The sequence below is a fragment of the Gadus chalcogrammus genome, chromosome 18 (genome assembly GCF_026213295.1).
Source record: "Gadus chalcogrammus isolate NIFS_2021 chromosome 18, NIFS_Gcha_1.0, whole genome shotgun sequence".
Classification (NCBI taxonomy): domain Eukaryota; kingdom Metazoa; phylum Chordata; class Actinopteri; order Gadiformes; family Gadidae; genus Gadus; species Gadus chalcogrammus.
In genome coordinates, this window is record NC_079429.1 from 5271270 (window position 1) to 5293639 (window position 22370).

The 22370-nt window shown below is 48.9% G+C and overlaps 1 protein-coding gene across 1 annotated transcript; it reads right to left on the minus strand.

Annotated features, from left to right (window-relative positions):
* Positions 1-5: 5 nt before the first annotated feature.
* Positions 6-21042, minus strand: LOC130371468 (protein unc-13 homolog D-like). The gene is made up of 34 exons (XM_056577253.1): positions 20862-21042; positions 19489-19524; positions 19323-19376; positions 19172-19228; positions 18256-18363; positions 18073-18132; positions 17883-17949; positions 15535-15715; positions 15274-15318; positions 15098-15169; positions 14456-14525; positions 14260-14364; positions 12895-12987; positions 12696-12796; positions 11822-11939; positions 11544-11665; positions 11033-11123; positions 10867-10923; positions 10321-10418; positions 9976-10027; positions 9112-9242; positions 8579-8696; positions 7557-7709; positions 6901-6996; positions 6208-6414; positions 5683-5757; positions 5494-5573; positions 5131-5245; positions 4356-4427; positions 3716-3799; positions 3383-3503; positions 2442-2565; positions 1617-1861; positions 6-839 (listed from the first exon to the last, which is right to left on the minus strand). Exons 1-34 carry the CDS (start codon positions 20925-20927, stop codon positions 724-726), a joined length of 3390 nt encoding a protein of 1129 aa, XP_056433228.1. The 5' UTR covers positions 20928-21042; the 3' UTR covers positions 6-723.
* Between the last annotated feature and the right edge of the window lie 1328 nt (positions 21043-22370).

Below are 22370 nucleotides of genomic sequence, written 5' to 3' on the forward strand. Positions count from 1 at the left end.
AAACGGGGGGAAGGGGGGGGGGGGCGCACAGTTACCAGACAGCTGGTAGGAATACTGTGGAATATTTTTTGGAAGACTTTAGGTTTTCCTTACCCTTTTAGCAGAAGCTAAATGTTAGCAAGCGTTAAGAACAACAGTTAAGTGTTGTTGGGCTCTTTTATGGGGACTCTCAGGGTTGGTTCTGTGTGTTTCCACGACGACCGGGAGCAGGAGGGCAACTTGACACAATCAACACAAATGTACTCAAGTCAACTCGTGTAGTCTTTTGAAATTACATCTATATTTTTTCATATCTTTGGTCTGGAGAGCCTGGTCACATGACCGGACCGTCAGACTTTCTAAATCGATGGCGCGCCATTTTGTCGGCCATGTTGTTTGGTTTGTTTTTAGTTTTGTTTTTTTACATTTGTAGTAATCTCTCAAATATTACCATATATCAGAAAAAGTCCATTAAAAACGAAATATACAAACATTTACATAGTTAGCAGATGACTCTTCTGATGTACTGATGAGACGAGGTCATGGAATAATATTGGGGGGGGGGGGGGTACACATGAGGTCATGCAGACGGCCGCTGGTCAAACCGGATCGAGACCGTCCGCAACCCCGACAACGTGTCCAGCATCAGTGTTTCATTCTCTACCCACGTTTTTTTGTTATCCATCAATAAATGTATATTTTTGGAAGAAGCTGTTGTCTCGCTGCCTGTGTCTCAGTGTTGGGTTAGGACTGCTGGAGCCCCTCCTGGGACTGCTTCTCCCGCCGTCGACGCGTCTTCACGAAGGCCTGGGCGTCCCGCTCTCCCTTCCGGGACTCCAGTAGCTTCAGGATGCTGTCGTCTGCTCGTACGACAACACAAAAAACACAGAAACACAGATCAGCTGCTGAGTTCGAAATAATTGCACCGGTGCAAAAATAAATCGAAGATAATCCCGGGTTAAACTACAATCCGAAGCACACAAAAGAAAAGTTAGACGCATGTATGTAGATGCATGTGTTGGGTGTTTTCTAAACTATGCGTGTGTCGCAGACGCGGCATGCCCAGGACAGGAAACTACAGAAAATCTAGAGTTTTCAGTGTGCGGTTGGCTCCAACGGACACGCACACTTCATCTTTTATCGCCCTGCAGAGTTCATAATTCCCAGGCTGCGTTCCAAACTGCATGCTGCAGCTGCCCTCGCAAAGCGTGTGGTGTTGCACAGAGTATGCTCACAATTGGGACACACTAAAGGTGATTTCACTGATCAGCACACCCGTCGTGCCTCACATCGACACTCGCGGGTTCGGTTGATGCAACATATCTCCTCCTGCAGGGGACTGAGGTGCAGAGCAGCCTAAAGCAGGCTGGCTTGCATACTGAGAAAAGCAACCGGATGTAGTCCAACGTCTTTTGGCAGCGTAATCAAGTCAAGCCGCGTTCATGGATCTGTTACGTTTTATGTGTTTTTGGCATACTGCATTCTCCAAACTATGTATTGGGACATACTGAGTCCTTCTCTGGCGTACTAAACAGTCTGGTACTATGGATAATGGAGCCCAGGGCAAGAGTTTAAACGCTGACCGGTAGAGTCCGTTACCCTTGGGCTTTGGGGGGGAGAGGGGGAGGGGGCGTTACCGTTGGGCTTGGGGTGCATCAGAGGCAGGCGGATCTGCGCAGGTGGGGTGTTGACACTGAAGGAGAACTCCTCCTCCTCCGGCGGCGGCGCCCCGGCCTCCTCCCCCCCCCCCGCCACCCCCGGGACGGCCTTCAGGGCCAGGAAGGCCTCGCCCTCGAAGTCGTCCCGGGTCATTTTGTCGTAGTCCAGCACCGTCACCACCAGGCAGGCCCCAGGGGCCCGGCACTGCTCCAGGGACACCAGGCTGGGGGAGGAGGGCGGGGAGGTAGAGGGAGGGAGGTGGGAGGAGGGGAGAGAGGGATGGAGAAAGAGGGAGGGAGGAGGGAGACGGAGCAAATGTAGGAGGGAGGAATGGCCGTGTAGGAGGGAGGAGGGAGGGAGGTGGAGGAGGGAGGCAGAGCAAGAGGGAGGGAGATGGAGGAGGGAGGCAGAGCAAGAGGGAGGGAGGTGGAGGAGGGAGGTGGAGGAGTGAGGCAGAGCAAGCGTGATGATGGAGGAAGGAAGATGAGATAAAGGGAGAGTAGGGAGGTGGAGGAATGGAGAATCATTGTTATTAAATATAACGACAGGTCAGACTTTTGTCCAATCTCCTTTCTCTAATCTCTCCCAAGAGAGAGAGAGAGAGAGAGAGAGAGAGAGAGAGAGAGAGAGAGAGAGAGAGAGAGAGAGAGAGAGAGAGAGAGAGAGAGAGAGAGAGAGAGAGAGAGAGAGAGAGAGAGAGAGAGAGAGAGAGAGAGAGAGAGAGAGAGAGAGAGAGAGAGAGAGAGAGATTAACATTCATGACGTAAGACGCAAACGTGATAGAGTTGAGCGGGAATACGTACAATTCGAAGGCCTCGTCGAAGAGGGGGTTGAGGTCGCAGTACCGGATCTGCGTGCGGCGGGTCTCGACCTCGGGGAAGACGTGGACTGGCTCAAGGCTCAGCTCCACAAAGGGGTCGCTGAAGCCTGAGGAGGAGGAGGAGGAGGAGGAACATCAGCCCTGTTCTGGTCCATCAACAGAGCACCGAGAAACAGACCAGATCTCCTTGTGTCACATTCATTACGTGTTCTGCAGACTGTAGAAGGTGATGTGGTGTGTGTATGTGATTCCTGGCAGTTTCGGTTTTTCGTCTTAACCTTGTTGTAAACGGTAAATGGTAAGTGGACTGCATTTATACAGCGCTTTTATCCAAAGTGCTTTACAATATTGCCTGAAATTCACCCATTCATGCAGACATTCACACACCGACGGCAGAGTCAACCACGCAGGGCGACAGCTTGCTCTACCTCCTGAGCTCCTGTTTTTTTTGGCCAAGTCTTGCTTGACTTATAGGTTTCAAAATCTCAATGAGACATAACCTGCTTCAATAAAGAACTGTCATCAGTAGAGGAAAGTTGCAAACGTTTAGAGAGGATTGTACTTATTTTCCCCCGACGGTGGATCAGTGACTGTGGCGCTAATGCGGACAAAAAACGGTATGTACGGTAACGGGACAATCTTTACAAGTCCTTCATTGTCCGAGATGATTCTCTTACTGCTCAGGGACCGCCCAGTCATCGACTGACCCCGGTTAACGGTACTGGTCAAGGTCCCGGTTAAGGGTTAACCCTGTGTGTTTAGAGTCCATGGGGATGAGGTTAAGGTACAGATTAAGGGTTAACCAGGTGTGTTTACCGTTGGAGTCCATGGGGATGAGGTTAAGGGTTAACCAGGTGTGTTTACCGTTGGAGTCCATGGGGATGAGGTTAAGGTACAGGTTAAGGGTTAACCAGGTGTGTTTACCGTTGGAGTCCATGGGGAGGAGGTTGACGGCGTTCAGGACCTCCACACACAGCCGGTGGTCCGAGCGCCGGTAGGAGATGAGCAGCGTGACGGCCCCGTAGCGCTCCGCGCCGTACACGTTCTGACACACACACACACACACCACACACACACACAAACACACACGGGCACACACAGGCACACGCACACACACATAAAGAAATAAGGTCAATGTGAGCACACCACACATGTCTTCATTGGATCGCACACGCACGCACACACACGGGCACGTGCAAGCGCACAAACACACACAAATAGATGAGGTCAACGTGAGCACGGACGAGGCCCACTCACCTGCTGGGTGACCTTCCTCTCCAGGAACCTCTCGATGAGCTGCTGGCTGCTGAGGGAGTTGGAGGTGAGGTGGGCCTTCAGGGCCTGAGGGGGGGGGGGTACCAGGGGGGTGAGGGGGGTACCAGGGGGGTGAGGGGGGCACCAGGGGGGTTAATGGAGCACACATCTACATCGACAAACTGGATTGGTGCAGCGCATTTCCTAACCAGTGGCCACTCACTTACAATATTTACAATATTGCCTAACATTCACCCATTCATGCACACATTCACACACCGACGGCGGAGTCAGCCACGCAGGGCGGCAGCCTGCTCGTCTGGAGCAGTCAGGGTGAGGCGCCTCGCTCAGGGGCACCTCGACACTCACAGCTAGGAGGAGCCGGGGATCGAACTGGCAACCTTCCGGTTACCAGCCAACCCGCCACCTACCTACCTCCTGAGCCACATGCCGTACCCACATAAAGGCCTGTGTGCCAAGAGGCCTAACGCAGCAAAACAACAACTAAGAAGAAAACTGAAGCACTGCAAAATCGGATTTATAATATAATACAACCCAGACGGTTTAATAATCAGCTGTTACAGGAGTACGAGTCTGGGGAAACGTCCCTGATCATAGACTTGAAGACAGGAATCCTCCTCACCTTGTACTCTTCAGACTGCAGCGCCAGCAGGGGCAGCCCGTTCCCCTCGGCATGGAAGCACTGCTCCAGACACTGAAGCACAATAAAACAACGCATCACAACACAACAACAACAACAACAACAGAACAACACAATAGCACCACACAACACAAACAACCACAACATAAAACAGGACAACGTAACACAAGCAGTGAGTACCAGCTCCGCTGCCCACTGCCTCACCCACTGATTTTATATTGTCTCTATTTCATTTATTTACAGTTTCATTATTTGGCATCCAATTAGATTAGTGTTTTGTGTTTTTGTGTTTTTGTGTACCTAGCTACCTCTGACACTGAGGTAAACCTTACACCCGACTATCAGAAAGAAACCCTTGTATTTTGCACACTGAAACAGCAAAAAAGCTCATTGTGATTCTGCTTGTCAGAATCACATGATGCCCCCCCCCCCCCCAAGGTCTCAGGTGTGTGCGTGTGTGTTTAGTACGACAGCAGGGCAGCGCCTGAATACGACGAGGCAAGCTGACACGCTGCAGGTCATGCTCATGCAATTAAACTTTAAAGGCCTAAATGTAAACACACAGTACAATAACACAAAGGATACTTCTGTTGAATAAATGTCTTGCCAACACAGGCTGAACAATCCCTAACAACATGTCAGTTCAAGGCTTCAACTGTTCAACTTTAAGCCAACGAGAAACCAGCCGCAGTAACCAGTGTCTGCCCATAGGGGGTGCTGTTGCATAGGTTTTTACGCGAGTGCGAGGCGGACCGACCTCAAGGGTGTACAGCAGCCGCTGGGCGAAGACCATCAGGCCCTCGAGCTGGGAGTGCTGGGAGGCCACCTGGTGGAGGCTCTTCACTGAGTTGGTCCACAGAGGGGTCAGCATGCTGGACCGTTGGGGAGAGAGGAGCACCCAGGGGGTGGGAGAGGAGCAGAGAGTGAATGTAAATGAAACGGTAAATGGACTGCATTTATATGGAGCAAGGACCAAGATCCAAACCGTGTGAGACAAGCGGACAGCGAGACCGAAAAGAGGCACTATGACTGAGAGAGCCGGGTTCTGTAGTGAGTAGGAACCACAGCCAAGATCCAGTAGGAGTCTTTGTTCCCCCTGCTGGGAGGAGGGAGACGGTACCTGTTGAAGTTCTCCTGGACCAGGTTCTCGTTCAGGTAGGTGAGCTCTCTCTCCAGGAACACCATGAGGGGACCCACCGCCTGCACGCAGCACAACACAAAACACACAAACAAGCAAAGCAACACAAAACAAACGTTAAAAAGGGAGAGAGTTGATCGGAGAGTTCTTAGTCTTAAGCGTTAGTCTTACGTCCTCTGTGGACTTGGAGGGGATCCGGCGCCTGGTGGTCATGCTCTTCACGTGGGTCTCAATGTCTGTGTTCAGCTAGAGAGAGACAGAGACAGAGACAGAGACAGAGACAGAGACAGAGACAGACAGACAGACAGACAGACAGACAGACAGACAGACAGACAGACAGACAGACAGACAGACAGACAGACAGACAGACAGACAGACAGACAGACAGACAGACAGACAGACAGAGAGAGAGAGGGGGAGAGAGAGAGAGAGAGAGAGAGATGAATATAATTATATTTGGTATACTGACTGGTATTTACTGACTTGTTCTCCTACCTTTTCGACTGGCTGGTTCTCCTATCTGTTTACTGACTGGTGTTTACTGCCTGGTTCTCCTACCTGTTTACTGACTGGTGGTGGCTGACTGGTGTGTGTTTACTGGCTGGTTGTTCTCCTGCGTCTTTACTGACTGGTGTATACCGCCTGGTTCTCCTACCTGTCTGCTGAGGGTGTGTGTTTACCGCCTGGTTCTCCTACCTGTCTGCTGAGAGTGTCCAGGGCCGAGCGGATCTCCTTCTCCAGCACCCCCTGGGCCTGCCGCAGCTGGGAGTCCAGGGTGTTGCTGAACTGGCTCTCTGCGATCACGTGATTGGTGCGTTCCCGGAGCCCCGCCCAGTTGAGCTGGGTGGGGAGGCGGGTCAGCACGGAGCGGAGGTGCTCCAGGTCGTTGACCACCACGCACAGCTGGGGACGGGGGGGGGGACACGGGCGGGGGGGGGGGACGGACGGGGGGCAGGGGGGAGACAGGGGGGGGGGGGGGGGGGGGAGGAGACAAGGGGGGGGGCAGGGGATGGAGAGGGGGGAGGACAGGGGGGGACAAGGGGGGGACAAGGGGGGCGGGGGCAGGTGGGAGCAGGGGGGGGGGGACAGGGGGGAGATAAGGGGAGGCCGTTTGTGAGAACAGGGCGGTCTCTTAAAGGTGTAGGCATGCTTTAAGAGCTGTGGTTGGAGTGTAATCGGTCAGAAAATGTGCATTTAGTCCCTTTGGATAAAAGAATGCATGCTAAATTACAAAATACCAAATACATATCGATATGTGATGTGTATTTAATATAAGTATGTCATCGAGTTAAAGAGCAACGAACGACTACGGGGAAAACACCACATTAGGCTAGTTTTGCAATCACTCTCCCTGATTGGCTGAGATGATCCAAGGTCCCGCCCCCTCACCATGTTGACGGCCACTCCGTGGTCCGAGTCCTCCGACAGCACCCGGACACGCCCCTTCAGGAGCTGGCAGTAGGTGACCACGATCCTACACACGTCCTGATGCGCACACACACAGACACACACACGTACACGCATACACACACACGCATACAGGTGAACATGCACTCACGGAGACACACACAAACACGCAAGCACGCACACACACACACACACACACACACACACACACACACACACACAATTGACCAAGTTATACAGATAATAAAACATTTTACATTTTAATTTGTCTTTAACAACAACATCCCCACACAAACCCCCACACACACAAACATAGTGACCATGTTATACACACAATAAAACACACATCATGACTCCAACACAAACACACACACACACACACACACACACACACACACACACACACACACACACACACACACGCACACACACACCCATTTAATGACCATGTTATTAGCCTAATAAACGACATATGATCTAACTTTGACTCTGTCACACCACACACGCACACATTCCACAGAATCAGCTCCGACGGCGCCTCATCGATCCCTCAACCCCCGCCCTCCTCCCGCCTACAACAATACGTGTGACATCACAACACAGGCAGCCTATCAGAGCCCGGCGGGGGCGGGACCCACCTCGGTGAGCTTGACCATGAGCATGAAGCCCTCCTCGGGGTCGGGCCAGGACAGCTGCTCCCACAGCCGGCAGATGGGCTGCACACACGTCACCAGGTCCACGGCCGAGGAGCTGTGCTTGATGGGCACCGAACCCGTCTGCAGGGGCTTGAGCTGGGGGGGGAGGGGAGGGGGGGGGGAGACCAGAGGGGAGACCGGAAGGACGGACCAGGGGGGGGGGGCGTTAGGACGGACCAGGGGAGAGACCGTAAGGATGGACCATAGGGGCCGTAGGGAGGGCCCAAAGGAGAGACCAGAGAGAGAGAGAGAGAGAGACCAGAGAGAGAGAGAGAGAGACCAGAGAGAGAGAGAGAGAGACCAGAGAGAGAGAGAGAGAGAGAGAGAGAGAGAGAGAGACCAGAGAGAGAGAGAGAGAGAGAGAGAGAGAGAGAGACCAGAGAGACCAGAGAGAGAGAGAGAGAGAGAGACCTGAGAGAGAGAGAGAGAGAGAGAGAGAGAGACCAGAGAGAGAGAGACCAGAGAGAGAGAGACCAGAGAGGGAGACCAGAGAGGGAGACCAGAGAGAGAGAGAGAGAGAGAGAGACTTCTAAGGTGCTTAGAGTCACAGTATCTCGGTTGTGATTGAAAGATTGTCCAACTGACCTTTACCCCCCGGTATGTCTGAAAGATCTCTGTTCTTTATTGGACTCTGACACTCTCTCTCCCCCACCCCAACACACACTGGACAATGTGCTATTGAGTAATATTTATATCTATCTCAGGCTCTTTCTTTTTATGTTTTTATGCAATTTCATTTATGTGCAATATTGCTCACTTTTCATTGACTTTTGACTTTTACTGTTTGTCCATTTTGTTGTCTGTCTGTTGACTGACTTGTTCAGCTCCTGGAGGCCTGAATTTCCCCAAGGGGGTGAATAAAGTATCAACGCATCTGAACATAGAAGGCTATGGGTGGAGGTCCTACACACTGGAGGCTATGGGTGGAGGTCCTACACACTGGAGGCTGTGGGTGGAGGCTCTACCTGGTCAACCTGCACCGCCCGCTCCACCCGGTCCAGGGTGGTGCTGAAGGCCTTGTTCAGCCAGTAGGGCAGGGCGTCACGGAACCGCTCGTGGAAGTCGGTCAGCTCTATGTATTCCCTGAAAGAGCAGTCATGTTATATATACGCACGCACGCACACACGCACACACGCACACACACACACACACACACACACACAAACACAGACAAATATATATCTCTGGTAAGATATGGAAGCTATTAAAAATTGTATAATAGTTACATTATATAATAGTAAAGTAGATAATAAGAAAGCCTAAAATGAAAACAAAAGTACCAATACCTCAAAATTGTATTAAACTGGAGGACTAGAGTAAAGTTTGTTTCTGACCCTGAACCAGGCGATATATATCCCATATATATCCTATAAACATAATGTTTTCATACCGACTGTGACCCTCTGATATCCTGTCTGGTTCATTAGTGTGTGTGTGTCCCGGGGTGTGTTTCTGTGTGTGTCTATCTGTGGTGTGGTCTGAGGACCAGCCTGGGGACCTCTTCTGAAGGAAGGCCTTGTCCTTGTGGATGGACTGCAGGCTGAGGTAGACGGGGAACAGGCTGCTGGCCAACGCCGGCTCCATCAGGCCCTCCATCAGGAGGAAGGACACCCGCAGCTCCTCAGCGAGCTGGGGGAGGGGGGGTGGGGAGGGAGGGAGGGAGGGGGAGGTATGATGGATGAGAGGGGAGAGGTTAGAGGGTGAGGGAAAGAGGGAGGAAAGGAGAGAGGAGGAGAGAGGGAATGGAGAGGAGATAGGAAAGGATCAGGCCCGGGGAGGACAGGTTTGGAGAGATGTGATAGAGGAGAAGGGGAGGGGAGAGAGGAGGAGGGAAACATTTACATTTACATTCAGGGCATTTAGCAGTTGCTTTTATCCAAAGCGACTTAAAATAAGCACATTTGTCAGAAGAAAGAGGAACAACAATATATCGCTGTCAAGAAGTAATATTCAGGGATATATTGGATGTTGGAGTAAGGATGTTCCTAGAACCCAAGCACTAAAGATCACTAGGTTAACCCATTCCCCGTAGACAACCAAGACAGCTAGGATAAGACGCTGCACAATGCTAGGTACAATATTTAAGTGCAAGGACGTACATCATACAATAAGTGTGTACATTCAATGCCAGGACGTACAACATTCAAAAGGTAAGAGGATGGAAAGGAGAGAGGGGAAGAGAGGGAAGGGAGAGGAGATAGGAAAGGACTTAGCGAGGGGAGATTGGGACAGGTTTGGAGAGGAGAAGACATCCGATTACAGGTGGAAGGCGAACGGCGGAGGAAAGACATCCATAGAGATGACATGTTTCCTCCTGAATCAGGCCGGTAGTGAGTTCACCGAGAGCAACTGCGTCACTCACCAGGGAGTCAATCCGCTGATAGACAACGGTGAACATATCCACCTGCACAGTGCTTTACATAGAAGAAAGAAAGGGGAAGGAACTGTAAAAAAAAAACTCACTGACACTGCGTGTGTTTATTAAGCCTTTGACACTACGTACCCATTGCACTATTTCGTACTTCCTATTTCATTATCCATTGCACATATGTACGTACTATATGTCTGTATAATATGTCTCTATAGGTGATCATGTGTTGTTTGTGATTGTGCTGCTATCAATGTTTTACTCGATACCCGAGCATTTGCTTCGGGCTGGTCTGAGTGCGTCTGCCTTCCCCCATGTGGTGTGTTGGCTCTACCTCACCTGACAAACACCCGGTTATAGACAGTTTTGCAGTTCTTCACGTCCTCTTGCACTTCGTTGGTCAGGTGTGCAAGGGCGCCCACAATCTCGGCCAGTTCCTGGGGTACGAAACGCACAACACAGGATCAGTGTTACATTAACCTTGAGAGCGTTTAGCAGACGCTTTTATCCAAAGCGACTTACAATAAGTACATTTGTCAGAATAAAGAAAAACAACAATTTATCGCTGTCGGTACAGTAAGGATGTTCATAGAACTTGCCAAGCACTAACAATCACTAGGTTAACCCATTCCCTGTATACAACAAAGACAGCTAGGATAAGATGCTACACGATGCTAAGTAAAATCTTTCAGTGTAAGGCCGTACAACATACAATAAATGCGTAAGAAGGGGTGTGGGGGGGGAAAGAGGGGAGGCTATTTAGAGTCGAGGTGAACTCTAAACAAGTGATTCTTGATAAGAATAGAGTAATAACGGATGGAAGAACTAATAAAGCCTTTATTTCATCAGTCCGTTGACAGCCAGAAGGTTAGTCGTGATAATCACCTTGGTCATCGGTTGGTGTAAACCCTTCTTCGTTTTGAACCAGTCCTCAGTCCCTTCCTAAGGAGGAGAAACCACTACATGGTGTGAGGAGGGGAGATAAAAACCACAGCGACGACACTAACGACCACCACAACATCTGGATCGTCTGTGTACGGTCAGCACTCACCTGCACCGCAGCTCTGACCTCCGCCTGCAGCTCAAAGTCAGCTGGGTTCAGCTTCTGGAAGGCCTTCATCTTACAGATCTGCACCAGAATCCTGGAGAAACCAGACCCACAAGCAGCCACTCAGGAAAGGGAAGGGTCTACGGTCAGATGAACGGTCAAACGTCCTCTGAACAGACAGACAGACAGGCAGACAGACAGACAGACAGACAGACAGACAGGCAGACAGACAGACAGACAGACAGACAGACAGACAGACAGGCAGGCACACAGACAGACAGACAGACAGACAGACAGACAGACAGACAGACAGACAGACAGACAGACAGACAGACAGACAGACAGACAGACAGACAGACAGACAGACAGACAGACTGACAGACTGACAGACACACACACACACACACCCACAGACAAACACACACAATCCTGACGGGCTTTGGACTCAGTTACTGCTCCTTGGGGAGGGGGGGGGGGTCTCTGAGGCAGGGCTACAGGCGTCTCTGTGCAGTACCTGAGCAGGGTGTGCAGTCGGGGGGTGGCTTTCGGAGTGGGGGGGAAGATGTCCCGGTACTTAGACACCAGGTCCAGGCCGTGACGGAGGAACCCGTGCAGAGAATCCCGGAGCTCTTGTTTCTAGAGAGGAGACACGTCGGTGACTCTGAAGCCCTGCAGCAGCCAGGCCTTCATTGAGGTCGTTGCTCTACCGCCGCATTTTATATTTATGTTTTTGAGAATGCTAATTAAGATAAAAGTGTTGAAGTGAAGTGAGTGAGTGTGTCTGAGGCTCACCTGCTGGTGCGGCGGCTCTTGCTGGTGCCAGTGATACTCTATGCTGGTGATCTGCTGGAACAGCACAGAGGAGTCCACCTCTAAGCTCTGGTACAGTTTACTGTACGCCACCCACTTCCTGCCAGAGAGCACAGCCGTCAGACACACTGTGGTGCAGGAGTCTGGAGCTTGATCAGTACAAGTACAGTACAAAGCCAAAAAGGAAATGACGCACTACAAAACAGTCAGAGAGAACACAGGTAGACAGAGTGGCAGGGTGACATGGCACGGTGTTAGCACCACAAACCTAAGAGTACACCGTCCCACTTTAATCACCATGGCTGTTTGAACATGGAACATCCCATCTGTTTTACCTACTGACCCCACTATCCCTAAATAGGACCCACAGCCACTGTCAGTTCTCCTTACTAAACACTTCTATAAACTGTAGAGCTATGACATGACTAAGGATGTTTCTGTTTTCTATTGACGTGCCAGGAAATGACTATGAATAGGTGTTTGATTGAGTGAAAAATGATGTAACAAGATGGCTCTGTCCATGCCAAGTTTAGTGTTACCACCACAGTCTTGGTTCTATCTCCACCATCTCCATCTTTGTGCGTACTCATTTCTGGCTCTTTGTTCGGCGCATCTGATCTTTCATATGTGTTGATAGTATAGTGTGAGTGCAGCACAATGGGCACCACACAAACACACACACACACGCACGCGCGCGCACGCACGCACGCACGCACGCGCGCTCGCGCACGCGCACACACACACACACACACACACACACACACACACACACACACACACACACACACGCACACACACACGCACGCACGCACGCACGCACACACACACAGGCAGCCTTAAGGGTTGGGTGGCTCACCCTATGTCCTGCTGGAAGAGCGGCAGGTTGTTCTGCGTGGCGTACAGCTCCAGCAGCATCTGACCCTCGCCGCTCATCTCTCCCTTCCACGGGACCCCTTCCTGGGACAGCAAAGGCAGCATGAAGGGGTCTGCCCACAGGTACAGAGTCAGGGTTGTGTCCCGGCCTGTGTACCGGGGGGAGGGGGCGCAGTGCCTACCTGCTGCTTGGTGATGAACGCCTGGACGAACTTCTGCAGGATGCCGCAGTAGTTGGTGTAGGCGCCCCGTCCGGCGCTCAGGGTCGCATCTCTCTGTCAGCCAGGAAGTCAACCAGGAACACAACCATGAACACAACCAGGAACACAACCAGGAACACAACCAGGAACACAACCAGGAACACAACCATGTACACAACCAGGAACACAACCAGGAACACAACCAGGAACACAACCATGTACACAACCATGAACACAACCATGTACACAACCATGAACACAACCAGGAACACAACCAGGAACACAACCATGAACACAACCAGGAACACAACCAGGAACACAACCAGGAACACAACCAGGAACACAACCAGGAACACAACCATGTACACAACCATGAACACAACCATGTACACAACCATGAACACAACCAGGAACACAACCAGGAACACAACCAGGAACACAACCAGGAATACAACCATGAACACAATCAGGAACACAACCATGAACACAACCAGGAACACAACCATGAACACAACCAGGAACACAACCAGGAACACAACCATGTACACACCCATGAACACAACCAGGAACACAACCAGGAACACAACCATGAACACAACCAGGAACACAACCAGGAACACAACCATGAACACAACCAGGAACACAACCATGAACACAACCAGGAACACACCCATGTACACAATCAGGAACACACCCATGTACACAATCAGGAACACACCCATGTACACAATCAGGAACAAAACCATGTACACAACCATGTACACAACCATGAACACACCCATGAACACAACCATATGCACAGAACGTCTCGCAGTCACGTTTTGTTTTCTATGAATAGCTTTACTGTACCGACAGATATGTTGTTGTCCCTCTTTCTTCTGACCTATGAACACATTGTAAGTGGCTTCGGGTAGAAAAGTCTGCTAAAAGCCCTGAATGTAAATGTTCTTTGTTTGTATATACAGAAGATATAGACGATAAATGATAGACAAAATACGATTGCTTTTACATTTACATTAACATTTGCATTTAGGGCATTTAGCAGACGCTTTTATCCAAAACGACTTACAATAAGTAAATAAGTGCCATGCACTTACAGTTGCTAGTTTAACCCATTCTCCGTATACAACAAAGATAGCTAGGGTGAGACACTACACAATGATAAGTACTATTATTAAGTGGCAGGACGTACAACATACAATGAGTGCAAACATAAGTAACAGTTTTCCATTACATAACCGCTCGCTTTTATTTAAAGTGTTTATTCGCACTCTGAAATGAGCAAAACGTAACGTACAAACAACGCTAAGCCGTTGCGTGTTGTTGATGAGCTCGCTGTGGGCCCACCTCTTTGTGAATGAACTTGAGGTTGAGGTGGCAGCGCCCGCGGTCGGGGTACGTCTCAGTCCGGGGCTCCAGCTCGTACCAGCTGTCCTCTGTGCATCGGAGGTCCTGGGTGTGGGGAGAGGAGATCTTAACAACGGTGGTTTGATAAGCAACGTGTGACGGATGGAGGAACAACACGGTCGATGGGAAGATTTACCTGAAGCTTTAAGACAATCTTTCCCAGAAAGTCGTCTGCCCCCTTTTCCTTTTTGGCGTCTTTGATCATCCTATGGAGACAGCAGTAGGAGTGGTCTTGTCTTCATGTCTTAATGTAAAGGCTTAATGTAAAGGTAAAGGCATCCCTTAATGTTAAGGCTTAATGTAAAGTTAAAGGCATCCCTTAATGTAAAGGGTTAATGTAAAGGTAAGGGCATCAATTAATGTAAAGGCTTAATGTAAAGACCTCCCTTAAGGAGAGGCTCTCTTGGTCTCAGAGAAGTCCTCCTACATTCTCAGACTGTTGAAGTTGGTCTTGAGGTCCTCCTACCTTCTCAGACTGTTGAAGTTGGTCTTGAGGTCCTCCTACCTTCTCAGACTGTTGAAGTTGGTTTTGAGGTCCTCCTACCTTCTCAGACTGTTGAAGTTGGTCTCAAGGTCCTCCTACCCTCTCCGACTGTTGAAGTTGGTCTTGAGGTCCTCCTACCTTCTCAGACTGTTGAAGTTGGTCTTGAGGTCCTCCTACCTTCTCAGACTGTTGAAGATGCTCTTGAGGTCCTCCTACCTTCTCAGGCTGTTGAAGTTGGTTTTGAGGTCCTCCTACCTTCTCAGACTGTTGAAGTTGGTCTTGAGGTCCTCCTACCTTCTCAGACTGTTGAAGTTGGTCTTGAGGTCCTCTAGTTTCTGGGCCAGAGACAGCTGCTCATCTCTGTCCCTGAAGGAGTAAACAGAGCCAGTGAGGAGGTGTGGAGGAGAGGGGAGGAGAGCTACTGATGATGGGAACAACGAGAAAAACCGCACTCTGAAAGATCGTCTCACCACATCTCTAAGTGGAAACTCGCTCCTTCGGTGTCCTCAAACTCACTGGAGACAGGAACAACACAACCACAAGAACACACTGTTAAAGGGATGACTGCTGCAACCAAACAGACACACGCGCACACACACACACACACACACACACACACACACACACACACACACACACACACACACACACACACACACACACACACACACACACACACACACACACACACACACACACATCCACTCACACTCGCACACACACGCCCTCACAGTATGAAGATCTCGTTCCAGACAGGGTTGAGGGTCTGCCACTTGATTTCCGTTCTGTAGATGCTCTCGTCCGCCGCGGCGTCCTTCACCACCGACTTGCGGGGTTTGGCCCTGGAGCTCCGAGCGCGACTCTCCTTCTCATCCTCCAGGATGGTCAGCAGGCAGTAGGGGTCGCTGAACCCTGGGACACACACACACACACACGCATTAACGCACACGCACCCGGCAAGCATATAAACATGAGCGCACACATGAATGCGCACGTACACGCACTCAAACACACACACGCATGCACGGGATGGACTGGGACAAAAATTTGGCCCGGGACTTTGGGATGGAGAGGCCTTTTATGAGACCGCGGGAATAGCCTGCGTAGAATTTTGCCACGGTGTAAAATAATAAAAACTAGTCCTTATCTGTGGATATGTGCATTGCAACTGCATGTCAATGTTGGGATTTGCATGTGTTTAGAATATTGTGAAGATCACTGGGAAATATTTTATAAGCAATCTTGTCCATGTACAAAATATTAGAAATTGCAAGTGGCTAGAAAGGTAAATCAAGGCTGAAAATGATCTTAATAGTGCAAGATAGAATTATTTTAGTGAAATAAAATTGTCTGCTGGTTACTGCTTCACATAAATCACTAATCAAGCTTTTTTTTAACCAACGTTTGCATTGACAAATTAGAAAAATGGCTCTGTCAGTCTCTGGCCAGGTATATATTGAGGGGCTATGCAACATTTCAGAGTGATAGGTCAAGCCGTTTAGGAGAAAAATTAGGACACACACACAGACAGACAGACTTTCCTTAATTGATATAGGCCTAGTTGGATTTAAATAGTTAGAGTTAGCTAATCTAGGGTGACCAGACGTCCTCTTTTTCCCGGACATGTCCTCTTTTCGAGACCTAAAAAATGCGTCCGGCAGGGATTCCAAAAACGTCCGGTATTTTGCCTCGTCGCAAAAAAAAAATATATATATATTATTGTTATTATTATCTTTTTATTTATTTTTTGCCTCGTCGCATATTTGTGTTTCTGGGTCTTTCACATAACCTACTAGTTATTACCATTGTATATGTCTATGGTTATTACGGCCTTCCAAGTTCTGGAAATGGTATCTCCCTTACGTTCCACCTTCTCGCGCGAGCTGACTGTAGAGAGAGTGTGTCATTGGGCGACCGATCTCATGTGCTCGTTGAGAAGGTGCCGTGTATAGACGGAATGAAACCCCCACTGAAGTACGTAGGCTCACGATAAGTTCACGGACGAACTAAAGAAAAAATACCCATGTTTTCGCCCCCCCCCCCCCCCCCCCCCCCCCGCGACGAAGTGTCCTCTTTTTCACAAACTCAAATCTGGTCACCCTAGCTAATCAATACTTCATTCACTGCCTCTTCCGTGGTCATTACAATATTATGAATAGTTCTCCGACGTCTCTGTTACTTCCATAATTAGTTTAAGTCATTATTATATTGCCAAACATGCTCGCTGCTGCGAGCATGCCGTGTCCTGTTCCCGCCTCACCATTGGTCTTGCTGACAGGGGCGTCGCCGTCAACCTTGGCTTTTCCACGGAAAAGGTCGGTTAATTTAGCACATTTGGCTGCGTCTTGCTCTAACATTTTTTTCCTTTTCAACCTCAACTTCGGAGCGCCACCCAATTCTTTTTCCTCTCCACCACCTTTTTTCCTTTTTGACATTTTCGTATTTCTGTGTAACTTCAGCGAGATCAGTAAGTGAGTCAGTAAGTGACCCGGCCGTGTATCAGGCTGAGCCAATCAGAAATGACAGACCGCGGAGCAGTCCAAGTTGGGAGGGGCCGTTCGGCCGCTCGCTTTGGCCGCTCGCTTTGCCCCCATACACTGTGGGGGTGCTCCCCCCTCTTAATTGACAGTAATACATAGGCCCCGTTTCAAGTTCAAGCAAGAGCTCCGTTTCGCGCTGTAAGCAAATATCCGGCAGCAGGCCACCCCAAATCACGGCTTACTTAACTTTTTCATTTTTTTTTTACATCTTTTACAACAAAAAATATATATAAATATATAATAATGATAAAAATAATAATAATAATAATAAAAAAAATCGAAAAGAATTACGGCCGGCCGGCTCGGCCTGAAATCGTCCGGCCGTTCGGGAAATCTCCCGAACCTCCCGATGGCCAGTCCGCCCGTACACTCACAGGCACACGCAAGCACACAAACACGTGCGCACATACACGCACACACACACAAACATGCACACATGCACACACACGCACGGACACGCATACACACACACACCAGGAGGTCTTAGGTCAGGTGAAGGTGACTGTAATATTTTGAATACAACCGGTTGAGGCTCTCACCACTGACGTCTTTTCCAAGAATCCCCTTGGCCTCCTTCACCGTGGCCATCAGACAGTACACAGGGGGCTGTGGAAAGAAGACCGTCGTCACATCCAACAAACGGACGCTTTGTAGAACAGGAAGGCCATATTTGGAGATGTAGGGTCTAGTCAGTAGTGTTAATGGGTCATCTCAACCTCCTGTTCTCACCTCACAACTCCGGACTTTCTCCATCAAGCTGTCGTGCTCTGATTGGCTCATCGGGAAGGCCTGAAAAAAAAAAAAGTGAGAGGCAGACACCAAAGAAACCTGACAGCCTTCTAGATGACTCCTGCAGGACTAAGTATGAGCTTGTACAATGACAGAGTGCACGGGGGCGGGGGTGGTTAGTACTTCTCTGATGTAGCTGTGGAGCTGTCCGTCTGAGAAGGTCTCGCTGGAGGCAGGCTTCCCCAGTTTGTGGACGATGGTGTACAGCAGCTCCCGATACAACGGCTTCAGCTGTACAAAAGGAGATGCAGATGGAGTCATTGGTGTCAGCTGTATTCAGCCCATCCAGACTCTTCCCTGGGGTTTACTCTGAGTGGGTCTGGAGTCTGCTGTCCCTGGCTGTAGCCTTGCATGGCTGACGCCACCATCGGTGTGTGAAGGCGTGGTTTGTGACCGAATTGTCCACGACCGCGGTTTCCCTATTGGTCATTATTGCACCAATAGAAAGCAGGAAGAGGAAGTCAGGCCTCACCGCTAGGTGCTACCTGACTCCTGCTCAACCCTGATTGGACGATGGCACGAGCAGCGAGGAGGAAAGAGAGAACCGATTCCTATACCTAAATGTTTTTTGATCATATTATCTTCCGTAAAGGGAAGTGGTGTAGGAATATACACTGTGTGTTGACGGGTGGACATGATGTGCGTGATACATTGCAAGTGAGGTGATGTGGTTATGGCTGGGGTTGGTTAACCAAGGTTTGAACCGGGTTTGAAAAGAAAGTCTTTGCGTGCTTGCATTTCAAAATGCAAGCACGCATAAAGTAAAGGATTAATGCATTTGCATGCCATCCCAAACCACGTACAACGTCAAACATGTTGCATTTTGAAATGCAACATGTTTGACGTTGTACGTGGTTTGGGATGGCATGCAAATGCATTAATCCTTTACTTTATGGATCCTCAGTTATGTGGTTCCTGAAGACTTTGTTTTATTCCACTGAATATATAAAAAATACAGAGATGTATCGTAAATTCTTTTGTAGTTATTATCCTGGTATATTATATGCATGAAATAGTTATGTAAAGAGACGCAGCATACTTCAAGCTCTTTATGTTTTCTCTCCTTCTCTTCTGGGTCCTCATCATCTTGTAGATCCTGAGAACAGTCAGACATTGACTTTACTCCAAAACCACCAGGGAGCACAGTAATCTGAGATCGATAGTGGGTACAGGATGCACGTCCATCTCACCCTTCTCTCCTTCTTCCTGGTCATTCCTAGCTTGCGTGTGTTGCCGGGCGAGATCTGACAAACGAGGCGAGGAAACATGAAACACACACGAGGAGATATTCCATCACAGACAGGAGAACGATAAGGAGAGATGGAGACGGACGCGTGGAACCGTGAGTCCTTCTACCTGTCTGTGTCGATTCCGAGGGGAGCCAGGAACCCGCTGTGAAGGAACAGTGAGTGGGTGAGGGTTAGGGTCATTAAGAATGAATGACGAATGAATGGGTAACTGCTGGAACACACAGACACACACACACACACACCCACAACCCCCGCCCCACACACACACACACACACACACACACATAATAACAAATAAAATAACAAAATAAGTAATGGCAAACTAATTGTTGACTACTGAATATTAAATTGAATGTAGAATATTGACAAAGCTGAGGTATTGCGGCACACAAACACAAACACACACACCCACACACACACACACACACACACACACACACACACACACACACACACACACACACACACACACACACACACACACACACACACACACACACACACACACACACACACACGCACACACACACACACACACACACACACACACACCGACCTACACACACTGAATAAACAGCATGTGAGCATTGACACTGACATTTATCCTTTAATACAAAAATACCCTGCATTCTGAGTACACATGTTGTTGCCAAGCACAGGTTATTTTGTGCGTTTGTATTTTCTTTCAATTATTCAATTTACAGGAAATACTGTATTTAATAAAAATCGTTATGTTTTGGCTTGAAAGATAAGCAAAGTGTGTGAGTTATCACCATGCCGGTAAGACAGCTGCGTCAGTGAAAAGCTTCCTCGTCGAGTCAGATAAGGAAACTGACTCTTCGCTATAACACTCTCATCAGTTCTCTGCAGCACAATACTTGCAGGCATGTATTCAAATTGCGATGTGCAAAACCTGACATTCTCTGACTGCCTCTTTCATACTGGAGGTATACATTCAGAGTGTGCAATGAAACAAAAACAAACAGAGCCCTCTTTCTCTCTTTATTGAACACCCACTCACCCACTCACACACACACACACACACACACACACACACACACACACACACACACACACACACACACACACACACACACACACACACACACACACACACACACACACAGAGGAGTGACATGCTTAATAAGGCATTAGTTGACGAATCGCTCAGATGAATCATACAGTACATTTTTTAAAATAGCAGTTAGGCCGAAATAACTTCCTGTTTCTCCTCCGATGACTTCCTCTACTCATATACTGCACATACCTTCTTTATTCTACATATTTTAAAATAACTAAAACCACAACCACTTGGTCATCTAAATATTCAATTTGATACAGACAGAACACAGAACCACTGAGTGTGACAGATCGTACCCCCAGATCACACAGACTCAGTTATTGCCCACAGACCTCAGCTGAGGGTAGCAGAGCAAAACAAAAGCCCCTTCTGTCCACATGTCATGGGACGGCCCGTACCTGGTCAGGTGCATCCATGGAACCGTCTCCGGGGACGGCCAACCCACTTTGCGACTTGGACGCCATGGTGGCGAGGGATCAACAGCTGGTGCTCCCCTGCTGTAGGAGTTAGAAGGAGGTAAGGCACGCTTGAAACGTGCAAAAGGTCCCAGCTTATCACTGGAGAGATACTGAGACACTGAGAGAGAGGAGAGAGAGACACAGAGAGAGAGAGGAGAGAGGAGAGAGAGAGAGAGAGAGGGAGAGAGAGAGAGAGAGAGAGAGAGAGAGAGAGAGAGGGACTGAGAGAGAGAGAGAGAGAGAGAGAGAGAGAGAGAGAGAGAGAGAGAGAGAGAGAGAGAGAGAGAGGGACTGAGATACAGAGAGAGAGAGAGGAGGAGAGAGAGGCGTCTACGAGCTGTTTGATATCCACTTTTATGACAGAGCAGGAAGTCCTGACTTCCTGTCGAAGGCGGTAACTGTTATGCATTAGTGTTTCTTCATCTGGGGCGATGGGACAGTTGGGGGTTGATTACATCTCAACAGCTTGTCATCTTTTCTCATAAGCCTTACACAAATACATCCTGTGGACACAAGCTAGACGGACATATAAGGCCTACCCCAACCTGACCACAGCTCTTGAGCAAAGAGTTTTGAGGCGTCCTCTCGATAAATACCCATACCCTTGGAGACACTTTGAATAGTCTGCCTCGGCCTTGTGTATGGGAGTTTTCAACCTCTACACAAAACAAAACCTATCTAATATACAGCCAGTGAGGGTGAGATTGCGGTCAATAGATGTATGTGTTCTTTCTCTCCTTCTCATCCAGTAAGCGTTTCCATCCAACCCCACTCTAGGCCAGTTTCACTAGTACCACATAGTTCTCGGAATTAACTAAGAAGTGAAGGTTAGTGGGTCTTGCAAAAGTGCCTACTTCTCTGCGTCTGGCAATGCCTCCTGTGAGAGTGGGACCACAGACAGCTCTCTCACACGCCCTGTCTCTTGGTCACCATAACCTCTTTGCTACTCACGGTTTAATGGAAATATACGAAGAATAACCTTCCTTGGGAGGTCTTCAAAACATTGTCTGATAAACTGATAAACACATCCTGTGACCGATATCTTTGTTACATACAGGGAATGGGTTAACCTAGTGATGGTTAGTGCTTTGCACTTAGTTCTATGAGCATCCTTAATGTACCAACAGAGATAAATTATTGTTCACCTTTTTCTGACAAATGTACTCATTGTAAGTCAATTTGGATGAAAGCGTCTGCTAAATGCCCTATATGTAAATGTTAATGTTCATTGTAGGGAGAGACTAGACTAAATAGCTCAGACTTTTATACTGTTGGTATAAACTGTATATGTAAAATAAAATAAAAACGATCACAGTAGAGGACTACTATGGGCAAATTACTCCTGGATAATAAAGGATACACCTCATCATTATATGGAATAGATCCTGCAGCGTCCGCGCTACAGAGCCTCTATTTAATAGCTCAGACGCCCTGACGTCGCGGTGTGGG

Excerpts from the sequence above, each read along its gene's own strand:
- LOC130371468 (XM_056577253.1), bottom strand. The coding sequence starts at position 20,927 with ATGGCGTCCAAGTCGCAAAGTGGGTTGGCCGTCCCCGGAGACGGTTCC. Across the intron at positions 7,710-8,578 it reads GGGCGGTGCAGGTTGACCAG|CTCAAGCCCCTGCAGACGGG; the intron begins GTAGAGCCTCCA and ends CTCCCCCCCCAG. Across the intron at positions 6,415-6,900 it reads ACGGAGTGGCCGTCAACATG|CTGTGCGTGGTGGTCAACGA; the intron begins GTGAGGGGGCGG and ends CCCCGTCCCCAG.